This window comes from Aotus nancymaae, unplaced genomic scaffold (assembly GCF_030222135.1).
Source record: "Aotus nancymaae isolate 86718 unplaced genomic scaffold, 86718_ANA_hifiasm-v0.15.2.pri h1tg000053l, whole genome shotgun sequence".
Lineage (NCBI taxonomy): Eukaryota > Metazoa > Chordata > Mammalia > Primates > Aotidae > Aotus > Aotus nancymaae.
The window spans coordinates 21,254,665-21,267,046 of record NW_026988467.1 but is presented as its reverse complement, the minus strand read 5'-3'; the positions used below and the strand labels follow the sequence as shown (position 1 = coordinate 21,267,046).

At 43.9% G+C, this 12,382-nt stretch overlaps 1 protein-coding gene across 3 annotated transcripts in view; it reads right to left on the bottom strand.

Moving 5' to 3' along the window:
• Positions 1–1,388: 1,388 nt before the first annotated feature.
• Positions 1,389–12,382, bottom strand: part of NCMAP (non-compact myelin associated protein) — a 52,689-nt gene continuing 41,695 nt past the window's right edge. For 2 of the 3 annotated variants that reach the window (XM_064363743.1, XM_012439748.2), the window contains 2 exons: positions 9,127–9,211; positions 2,782–3,947 (listed from right to left, as the gene is read on the bottom strand). In XM_064363743.1, the coding sequence (XP_064219813.1) occupies positions 3,806–3,947; positions 9,127–9,211 (227 nt within the window). In that variant the 3' untranslated portion in view covers positions 2,782–3,805. Of the gene's footprint in view, positions 3,948–9,126; positions 9,212–12,382 lie in introns of all 3 variants that reach the window. The other variant, XM_064363742.1, reaches the window with a different exon arrangement.

Here is a 12,382-nt window from a genome sequence, read left to right as displayed (position 1 = left end):
AGTAGAGACAGGGTTTCTCTGTGTTGGCCAGGCTGGTCTCCTGGCCTCCTAACGCCTGACCTCAAGTGATCCATCCACCTTGGCCTCCCAAAGTGCTGGGATTACAGGCATGAGCAACCGCACCCGGCCATCTTGGGACTCTATTTACTTTGTCAGGGAAAGGAAATTTTAGAAAAGATATTTGTTAGCTCTAAACTTAACTGAAATAAACTCAACACATGTTTGATTTAAACCTTTTTATTGTCAGATAGTTTTCTTTAAGCATTTAATAGCTTTGATTGGTTCAGTGGCCAAATAAGGCAGCATCTACTAAGAAAGGCACCTCATCAGAAACAAAATACTGACATAATCACGTGGTAAGATCCCCGCCATGAGACCAGCTGCTAACTCCTTGAGAGCAGCAATTGTGTCTTAATGTACTTAGTAGCACCTAAACTTGCACATAGGAACCCTTCTTACAGGATGTTTATTGAGTTATTTTCATTAGTCAAATATGAGACACTCAAATCCTTTTATTAGCCTCCCCCTCGTTACTCTAACCCCTCCTCTTTTCTCCATCTCCAACCTTCATTTAGCAAAAGAACATATACTAGAGGGTAATCCCTAGAACTCTGCACTGTGGTCAGAAGAGTCCAGCTTTAGGGCTGAAATACGTTTTGAGACAGGGTCTGGCTCTGTCACCCGGGCTGGAGTGCAGTGGCGCAATCTCGGCTCACTGCAACCTCTGCCTCCCAGGCTCAAGCCATCCTCCTACCTCAGCCTCCCAAATAGCTGGGAATACAGGCATGCACCACCACACTTGGCTAATTTTTGTATTTTTTGTAGAGATGAGGTTTCATCATGTTGCCCAGGCTGGTCTGGAACTCCTGGGCTCAAGCGACTGCCTGCCTCTGACTCCCAAAGGGCTGGGATTACAGGCGTGCACCACCACACCTGCCCCGAAACAACTTTTTAAAGCAGAATATGTTTAGGGGAGCATATGTATTTATGGCTTGAGCCCTGAAACAAATGGCTTCGCTCTGGTTAGATGCCATTCTATCCCGTGCTTCTTGAGTCTAAGTAGTAGGACGAATGAAGCAGGAATCCTTAGCGCTTGGATGGGTTGAGAAGGGGCGTCTTTGGCCGTGATCATGGAAGCCCAAAGGAGGCTACCAAAGTGCTTTCCCTCACTTCTGCCTGGAAGCCAGAACCCTGATTTCCACTCAAACGCATGGACAAACCTGTGCTCTTGTTCAGCCCGTAAAATAATCTGTGCTGCTTTGAGCCTGGCCGGCAGAAGAGTGTGATATAACAAAAAAGACGGACTTTGGGAGTCAAGAGACCTGGTTTCGAGTCCCATCTTTGTGACTTACTAGCTCTGTGACTTTGGGAAAGTACTTTTTTCTCTCTCTCTCTCTGAGTCAGAAATTTTCATCTGTGTTGGGAAAAATAATTCCTCCCCAGGTTATTGGGAAAATTTAATCCTATGAGATAATTTATGTGAAATTATCTGGCACTTGGTGGACATTTAAACACCATAAGAAGAAATAATGGCCAGGGAGGAAGAATTTGCCAGTATTTCTCCAGAGCTATTCCAAGGAGTATTTTTATAGTGGGATGTCATGAGCTGTGTGACCGTGGGTCAGACCTCTTACCTCCCTGACTCTTGATTTCCCCCACAAGGGATTTCTCTTTTTTTGAGACACAGTTTCACTCTGTTGCCCAGGCTGGAGTGCAGTGGCATGATCTTGGCTCACTGCAACATCTACCTCCTGCGTTCAAGTGATTCTCATGTCTCAGCCTCCCTAATAGTGGGATTACAGGAGCGCACCATCATGCCCAGCAATTTTTTTTTTGTATTATTAGTAGAGACAGGGTTTCACCATATTGGCCAGGCTGGTCTCAAACTCTTGACCTCAAGTTATCTGCCTGCCTCAGCCTCCCAAAGTGCTAGGATTATAGCCATGGGCCATGGCACCCAGCCTCAAAAGGGATTTCTGATCCCAAGAAGGAGAGACACCTAAAATTTGAGGTTAAATGTCAAAGTGTGTCACTTTCTATAACAGAATAGAGATTTATTACCTTGTGTCTAAGATGCCATCAATTATAGGATATGCAATTGATTAAAAACAACTTTTTGAGAGGCAGTAAAAAACAATTACGTTAATGAACCCATTAATTGCAAGATATGTTCTGATTTCAGAATCATTAAAATGTGAAGAAATGTCTATCTTGCAATTGAAAAAAACTCTATAATAATAATAATGTTAGCTCCTAGGCAGGGCACCATGGTCCATGCCTGTAATCCCAGCACTTTGAGAGGCCAAGGCTGAAGAATCACTTGAGGCCAGGAGTTCAAGACCAGCCTGGGCAACACAGCGAACCCCATCTTTACAAAAATAAAAAATAAAAAGTTAGCCTGGTGACGTGACACATACCTGTAGTTCCAGCTACTCCGGAGGCTGAGGAGGGAGAATCCCTTGAACCCAGGAGGAGTTCAAGGCTGCAGTGAGCTGTGAGCATGCCACTGCCCTCCAGCCGAGGTGATGGAGTAAGATTGTCTCAAAAAAACAAAACAAAACAAAAAACAAAAAAAGAATCCTGGTTCCCATTCGTTAAGCATCTCCTGGGTGCCAGGCACTATAATCAAGGTGTTTTCCTAGCCCTTCACTTGTTACAGTGCCCCAGTGCGGCCGGCGTTATCATTTCCACTTCATGGTTAGGAAGCTGAATATAAAGAGGTTGAGTCATTTTTCCAAGGCCACACAACCAGGAAGTAGGGCTTGGATGGTAGGACTTAATTCCAGATACTTTCTCTTTTTGGTAGATTGTTCTCCAGGCTAAGGAGTCAGAGATGAGGTCTCCGTAGAATAGAAACGGGTTGTGAATGTGGTGCTTTGAACACGTCTCGAATCTCTGAAGGTGACCAGGAAGGTCATAGATAACATCGATAGACTGGAATCTAATTAATCTCCAAATACTGGTCCTTGGAGGTAAGGTGTTAACAGGACAGTCAGGGCTGCTGAGAATCCAGATAAAGGGGAGCCAAGAACCGAGAGAGAGTCAGGGTTGCCCCAGCCCAGAGTGGACGAAGGAGCCTGCTGAGCCCCCAGGATCGTTCCAGGCCCACGGACAACGCAGCAAGCTCTTACGCTAGAGGCCACTATTCTGCAGCGTCACCCTGTCCCTTCACTGACTCTTTACTAATGCAGCAGAAATCTTTTGAGAAGAATTTAGTTCTTCTTGCAACCTTTCTTCAAGAGGGAAAAATGTGCTAAGCAGTCATCATTAGTCAGCAAGCAGACATCTAGCACTAGAACAAATGATACATTAGCAAGGTTTTCTGGTTAGTCAGTCCAAGTTAGTTCCCCTGTGCCTGGTTATGGGATTGGATGTTTTGCTCTGGGAAGCTGTGGATACGGCGCTTATTCTGATATGAACCCCGTGACAGATCATATTGCGATACTCTCAGCAGTGTTCCCTGACACCCGGCTCCTGGGCTATCTGCCTGTCGGTCTATTGGTCTAACTATGGTGTGGGGGAAAGCCAAGCCCACGTGAGTGGATTCCCAGCATAGCTCTACCTCATCAGATGACAAAAGAATGTTCTGGAGCTTTTTGGTGGGGTGGCAGCGGGGATGTGGACATAGTTGGGGTAGGGCAGGGGAGACGAGGTCGAAAATTACTGGAAGCATCAGAGATTGCGTAAAAGATGTTTCTGTTGACCTGACCAGGAGAAACTCATCAAGCTGCCAGAGAGTGTGCCTCTAGGTCTTGACTCTGGAGAGGCTCTTTGGACAGTGGTGGAGATAGCGCCAGGGTAGAGGTCACCGAGTCTCCACGTGGACGTCAACAGGGCTGAAGGTCACAGTCGCAGGGTGTTGGCTGCCGTTGTTGTTTGGGCCCACTGCAGAAGGGGCGGTTGGCTTGGGGCCCTTGGGCTCCAGTTCCCGCCTCGTCCTCATTTTCCTGTAGGGAGATAACGTGCACATGGTTGAGTCTTTCCCCTGATATGCTGCAGGGAATGGGCTCTGCGACTACAGTTCTGGCCAAGAGATTAATGTAGATTAACGTAGACATTAAATCACGTTGCTTACTTGCTGCCATGTAATTTTACAACTGGAAGGGACCTCAGGAATCAGCTAGTCTGCCCTTCAATTTTTACTTTTTTTTTTTTTGAGACAAAGTCTCACTCTGTCACCCAGGCTGGAGTGCTGTCGCATGATCTCAGCTCACTGCAACCTCCGACTCCCAGGTTCAAGCAATTCTCCTGCCTCAGTCTCCTGAGTAGCTGGCACTACAGGCATGTGCCACCACGCCCAGCTAATTTTTGTATTTTTAATACAGATGGGGTTTCACCATGTTGGCCAGGATGATTTCAATCTCCTGACCTCGTGATCTGCCCACCTCGGCCTCCCAAAGTACTGGGATTTCAGGCTGAGTCACTCCCCTTCAATTTTTTAACTTAGACCAGATATTTAACTTCGTTTCTTTTTTTTTTTTTAGAGACGGAGTTTCTCCATGTTGGTCAGGCTGGTCTGGAACTCCCGACCTCGGGTGATCTGCCCACCTTGGTCTCCAAAAGTGTTGGGATTACAGGTGTGAGCCACCGCACCTGGCCAATTTTATTTGTTTCTATTAAGGAATGAGTAAAATGTCAGAGGTGGCTATATAAAAGATAAAAATAAAGATATTACATTTTTTCCTGTTCAAAGTGGTATTACATTTTCCATGCATTACATGTATTACATTTTGCAGCCTCACTCATTAAGCTTGCTAAGTTTATTGCTAGAAATATTTAAGAACTTTTTACATAGTTGAAAAGAGAATGTATTTAAAACATATATCTTGGCTTCATTTAATATGCTGTAAAATTCAATAATGAACAATTATGAATTCTTTATTATTTTTCTTTTTTTTGAGGCAGAGTCTCGCTCTGTCACCCAGGCTGGAGTGCAGTGGTGTGATCTCACCTCACTGCAATTTCTGCCTCCCGGGTTCAAACAATTCTTATGCCTCAGCCTCCTGAGTAGCTGGGATCACAGGTGCCCACCACCAAGCCTGGCTAATTTTTGTATTTTTTAGTAGAGATGGGAGTTCACTATGTTGGTCACGCTGGTCTCGAACTCCTGACCTCAGGTGACCACCTCGAACTCCTGACCACTTCGGCCTCCCAAAGTGCTGGGATTACAGGCATGAGCCACCATGCCCAGCCAAATTTTTGTATTTTTAATGTAGATGGAATTTCACCATGTTGGCCAGGCTGGTCTTGAACTCCTGGCCTCAAGTGATCCTCCCACCTTGGCCTCCCAAAGTGTCAGGACTGCAGGTGTGTGCCACTATGCCTGGCAAACAATTATGAATTCTTGTGTCTTCATGATCTTTCATCTTGCTGACATATTTTATATATGTATACATATATATATATAGAAAATTTATTTATTTATTTATTTATTTATTTTTTAGACAGGGTCTCACTCTGGTTGCCCAGGCTGAAGTATAGTGATACAATCTCAGCTCACTACAGCCTCAACATTCCAGGATCAGGCGATTCTCCCACCTCAGCCTCCCAAGTAGCTGGGACTACAGGTGTACACCACCATGCCTGGCTAATTTTTTGTATTTTTAGTAGAAATGGGGTTTCACTATGTTGCCCAGGCTGGTCTTGAACTCCTGGATTCAAGCAATCCACCCACCTTGGCCTCCTGGGGTGATGGGATTACAGGTGTGAGCCACGGCACCCAGTCTTATAATTCTTTGTTAAAAATGTCAAATCTTCAGGAAAGCTGCACTAATAGTACAATTAATACTCTAATACCTTTGTTATGATTTGAATGCAGCCCTCAAAAGCCTGCATTGGGAACTTAATCCCTAATTCGACAGTATTTAAAGGTGGGGCCTAAGGGGAGGTGTTTACGTCATGAGGACACCACCCTCATGAATCCATTAATGCCAATTACAGAAGGGCCAATTATAAAAGGACTTCACAGGCTGTAAATTTGATCTCTTGCTCTCTCTGGCTCTCTCTTTGCCCTTATAGGGTGGGATGACAGACCAAGAAGGCCCTTGCCAGATACTGGCCCCTCAATATCTTAGATTTCCCTGCCTCCAGAACTGCAAGAAATAAATCTCTTTTCTGTATAAATTACCCAGTCTCAGATACTCTGTTATAGCAGCATAAAATGGCCCAATTTGCCCCACCTGCTTTCTTGTTTTTCTTTCTCTTACTTTTTCTTTCTCTATTTTCAAACACACAGTTTGTTTTTGTTTTTGTTTTTTTTCTGAGATGGAGGCTAGCTCTCTCGCCCAGGCTGGAATGCAGTGGCGTGATCTCGGCTCACTGCAACCTCTGCCTCCCAGGTTCAAGCAATGCTCCTGCTTCAGCCTCCTTAGTAGCTGGGATTACAGGTGCCCGCCACCACGCCTGGCTGATTTTTGTATTTTTAGTAGAAATGGGGTTTCACTGTGTTGGCCAGACTAGTGTTGAACTCTGGACCTCGTGATCTGCTCACCTTGGTCTCCCAAAGTGCTGGAATTACAAGTGTGAGCCACAGCGCCCGGCCGACACACACAGTTTTTAAAATCGTGAACCATTGAGCTGGGCGCGGTGGCTCACACCTGTAATCCCTGCACTTTAAGAGGCTGAGGTGGGCAGATCACCTGAGGTCAGGAGTTCGAGATCAATCAGTTTGACCAATATGGTGAAACCCCATCTTAAAAAAAAAAAAAAAATCATAAACCATTTGTAAGTTGCAGGCATCATGCCACTTTACTCCTAAATACACCTAAGAACAAAGACATTCTCCAATATATCCATAATGCAGTTATCAAGCTTTGAGACTCTTCATTTTAAACATGACAACATACAGGCAGGAGGAGGTTAAATAACTTCCTTGATTTTGACAAACCAAAGACTACTGAACCCAGGTCTCTCAATTCCCAGCCTAGGCATCAGTACAAACAGGGTGGGTTGAATGGATTCTCCATTCAGATTACAACCTAAAAAAGAGATTAGGAGTGCCGGCAACAGTGGAGATAAGTAAAGGCTAGACATTGGAGTTTGATACCATTTCCTAGTTTGGGATAGACCAAAATTGTAATACCCTAAAGGTTTTTTTTTTAATAAAATGTTAATGTTATTATTATTACGTGTAATTGTGGGAATATTTTCTTTGAAACCAAATGAACTAGGTTTGAATCCCAACTGTGCTAATTAGGGCTGAGCGACTTTGGGCATATGACTTAATCTTTCTGCATCTGTTTCTATACCTATAAAATTGAGGATAATAATAGTACCCACATTGTGAGGTTGTTGTGAGTTAACACATGTAAGGAGCTTAGAACCATGCTTGGCATTTGGTATGAGATCAACATGTTAGCTACCTTTACTTTATTGATTGATTTATTGATTGAGACAGAGTCTTGCCCTGTCACCCGGGCTAGAGTACAGTGGTGTGATCCCAGCTCACTGCAACCTCTGCCTCCCAGGTTCAAGCAATTCTCCTGCCTCAGCCTCCCAAGTAGCTGGGATTACAGGCACCTGTCACCACACCCAGCTAATTTTTTGTATTTTTAGTAGAGACAGGGTGTTGGCCAGGCTGGTCACAAAATCCTGACCTCATAAGCCACCTGCCTCAGCCTCCCAAAGTGCTGGAATTATAGGCGTGAGCCACCGTGCCTGGCCTAGCTACCTTTATTTTAAAAACAGTTTTTTACAGAGACAGGGTCTTGCTATGTTGCCCAGGCTGGCCACAAACTCTGGGAGTGATCCTCCAGCCTCAGACTCCTGACTAGCTGGGGTTACAGGCAGAGCCACCACACCTGGCAGCTACTTTTATAAATAATAATCATATTTTTAGGAAAACAATGCATATTTACTGTTCCTCAAAAATCAGGAACATCCCCCTCCCAGCAAAAACTAACAATGCCATCATGCAGACACACCAGTGGTGAAGACCTTGCTGTGTTACTCTTCCTTGGGGATGTGTATGGGTAACCTATGTGTATGATCATGATTACAATGCATATATTGTTTTGTAAACTTTGACAATATATTGCAAACAGCTTTCCTTATTAATCAGTGCACTTCATATATATATTTACATATATATAAAAATATATTTTTATAGACAGGGTCTTGCTATGTTGTCCAGGCTAGACTCAAACTCCTAGACTCAAGCTACCCTCCTGCCTCAGTCTCCTGAGTAGCTGGGATTACAGACGCACACTACCACACCCGGCCATATCTTTTTAAAGAAATGGCTTCTAGGTCTTCTATGATATGTTTAATTTATAGTCTTTTAATTTTGATTTCTTCCCTGAAAAAAATTACCTTCCATCAAGGTTGTGACTGACAGTAATTACACATAAGGTGATAACATATAACATTTATTTTTTATATGATCAAATTATATTCGTTTATTTTCCCTTATATGTTTCCAGAAAGCAAGTCAGGGTACATGCTTCCAGTATTTATCACTTCAAATACTTATGTGGCCAGCTCATACAACCTAGCAGAGGGGTCTCTGAGAGAAGAGGCCTGAACATTCCTCTATGAGCTGTAAATCACATACAAATGTTTACCACGGTGCTCAAGACAATTAGCACTGTCATTAACTTTATTATATTTATTTATTTATTTATTTTTTATTGCATTTTAGGTTTTGGGGTACATGCGAAGAACATGCAAGATTGTTGCATAGGTACACACATGGCAGTGTGATTTGCTGCCTACTTCCCCATCACCTACATTGGGCATTTCTCCCCATGCTATCTATCTCTCCCCAACTCCCCACCCCCCGCTGTCCCTCCCCTATTTCCCCCCAACAGACCCCAGTGTGTGATGCTCCCCTCCCTGTGTCCATGTGTTCTCATTGTTCAACACCCACCTATGAGTGAGAACATGCGGTGTTTGATTTTCTGTTCTTGTAACATTATTACATTTAAAAAATATTTCTCCAAGTACAAAAACAGTCACTTTGAAATTCTTTCAACAGAACAGACTTCAAAAAAGACCCCCATGGGATAGAACATTTACTAAAGGCTCAGGGATACCGCCAGGCACACGATGGCCACCCACATATCAGCTCTCGTTTATTCTGATGTCGCTGAAGGGTCCAGGCAGTTCCAAAGCCCAGGGCATGTTTACCTGTTGTACATCTTCAGCAGGATCAGAACCACAGTGAAGATGATGATGACAACCACCACAACACCAGCAACAATGGCTCCAGAACCTATGGAGAGGAGAGGAGCAGAGATGGTGAACGTGCAAACTGAACGCAAAACGGGAGGGCGCCCTGCTGTGGCACCTGACATCCTCACCGGGTCAAGGGAAGCAGGAGAGAGGGTAATGTCCTGGGACACTCCCAGTTGACCCCAGGACAGTCACATCTGGAGTGGCTGTGCACCCCTGCCCTGAGCTGGGCTTGAAGGACCCCGTCCTCGGCACACCATCTGCCAAAACACAGCCTCCAGCTTCTGGGAAATAAATAAGCAAAATACCCTCCCTTCTTTTTGGTAATGCAAAAGTAGCATGTGATTTTTGTAGATAATAATTTTGGAAATATAAATAAGTACAAAAAAGAGGGGGAAGTTGAAGAACTCATTGGCCCAACAACTGCTGATTATCTGCATACCTACATTTACCAACATGATCATGTTGATGCATAGTAAATATCTATCAGCGAGGCCCAATGGCTCATGCCTGCAATCTCAGTACTTTGAGAGGATGAGGTGGGAGGCTCGCTTGAGTCTGGGAGTTCAAGACCAGCCTGGGCAACATAGCAAGATCCTGTTTCTAGAAATAAAAAATAAAAAATTAGCCAGGTGTGGTGGCATGCACCTGTAGTCCCAGCCACTTGGGAGGCTGAGAAGGAAGGACTTTTGAGACTGGGAGGTTGAGGCTGCAGTGAGCCAAGATTGTGCCACTGCACTCCAGCCTGGGTGACAGAGCAAGACCCTGTCTCAAAAAATAAAAACAAATACATAAATAAATATCTGGCTAGGTGCAGTGGCTCACGTCTGTAATCCCAGTACTTTGTGAGGCTGGGGGTTAGGATTACTTGAGCCCAGGAATTCCAGACCAGCCTGGGCAAGATAACAAGACTCCATTTCTATACATTTTTTTTAAAAAAAAATCTATCAGTTTTAAAATAATTTAATGATTATATGTTTGAATATTGATCCTAAAGGAAATATTCCTAAGTATGGAAAAATATTCACTTGGTAAAAATAGAACCATGTTTCATATACTGTTTTTTTTTTTTTTTTTTGAGACGGAGTCTCGCTCTGTCACTCTGCCAGAGTGCAGTGGTGCAATCTTAGCTCACTGTAACCTCCGCCTCCTGGGTTCAAGTAATTCTTCTGTCTCAGCCTCCAGAGTAGCTGGGACTACAGGCCCGTGCCACCATGCCTGGCTAATTTTTGTATTTTTAGTAGAGATGGGGTTTCACTATGTTGGCCAGGCTGGTCTCGATCTCTTGACCTCATGATCCACCCACCTCGGCCTCCCAAAGTGCTGGGATTACAGGTGTGAGCCACCGCGCCCAGCCTCATATACTGTTTTATAACAATATCATAATCATTCTTCTGTTGAATTAGATATTTTTCTTCATGACTTTCCATAGTTGCATAGTACTCCATTGTTGGGATGTGCCAGAATCTGTTCACCAATTCTCTGTTGAGAATACTTATGTTGTTTACAGTTTTTCACCATTAAAAACAAAACAAGGCTGTGACAATGTCCTTACTGCTTAGTGTCTTAGACTCTAATTTCAATATTAGTTCCCAGTTCCAATGTCATACTCCAATTTTAGTATGGTTTTTTTTTTTTTTTTTTTTTTTTTGAGAGGGAGTTTTGCTCTTATTGCCCAGGCTGGAGTGCAGTGGTGCAATCTTGGCTCACTGCGTCTTCCGCCTTCTGGGTTCAATTGATTCTCCTGCCTCAGCCTCCCAAGTAGCTGGGATTACAGGTGTCTGCCACTATGCCTGGCTAATTTTGTTTTTTTTTAAATAGAGACAGGGTTTCACCATGTTGGCCAGGCTGGAGGCCGCCACGCCTGGCCTCCAATCTTAGTTTCAAGATCAATATCCTTGTCAGAATTGATATTGAAAATATCAAGAACCCCTGGGTACGGTGGCTCATGCCTATAATCCCAGCACTCTGGGAGGCCAAGGCAGGCGGATCACCTGAGGTTTGATACCAGCCTGCCCAACATGGTGAAATCCCATCTCTACTAAATATACAAAATTTAACTGGGCATGGTGGCAGGCTCCTGTAATTCCAGCTACTCAGGAGGTTGAGGCAAGAGAATCGCTTGAACCCGGGAGGCAGAGGTGGCAGTGAGCCAAGATCATACCATTGCACTCCAGCCTGGGCAACAAGAGCAAAACTTTGTCTCAGAAAAAAAGAAAAAAATCAAGAACCATAAGCATGTTTATACTTTAAAGCAATCTATTTGATTCTGGAGAATTTATCTTAAGGGAATAATCCTAAATACAGAAAAAGTTGAGTGAATCAAGATGTTTATTATGACAATATTCATATTCTAAATATGAGAATGGTTAAATAAGGTATGGTAACCAATATAATAAAATATTATACTATCATTTATTTATTTGTTTATTAGAGATGGGCTCTTGCTCTGCCCCCAGGCTGGAGTGCAGTGGCACAATCATAGCTCATTACAGCCTTGAACTCCCAAGCTCAAGTGATCTTCCATTTTCAGCCACTTGAGTAGACGGGACCACCCCATGCAAGCTAATGTTTAAAACAATTTTTGTAAAGGCAGGATCCTGCTATGTTGCCTAGGCTGGTCTCAAACTCTTGGCCTCAAGCAATCTCTCTGCCTTAGCCTTCCAAAGTGTTGGGATTACAGGTATGAGCCACCACTCCTGTCTATAAAATAATTTAAATGATGATTATGAAGACTAAGGTAACCTGGGAACGCTTTTGATGATGTTAAGTATAGAAAACAGATTGGATGCAGTGGCTCATGCCTGTAATCCCAGCACTTTGGGAGGCTGAGGCAGGCAGATCACCTGAGGTCAGAAGTTCAAGACCAGCCTGGCCAACACGGCGAAACCCCATCTCTACTAAAAATACAAAAATTAGCTGGCCGTGGTGGTACATGCCTGTAATCCCAGCTACTCAGGAGGCTGGGGCATGAGAATTGCTTGACCCTGGGAAGCAGAGGCTGCAGTGAGGCAGTGAGCCGAGATGGTATCACTGCACTCCAGCCTGGGCAACAGAGTGAGACTCTGTCTCAAAAAAGAAAAAGAAAAGAAAAGAAGAAAAGAGATTATATACATCCACTCAATATGTATTTATATACCATACGTTACAACCACTAAAATATGTGCATACAAGCATAATGTAGAACGAAAGAAGCCAGATACAAAGGAGT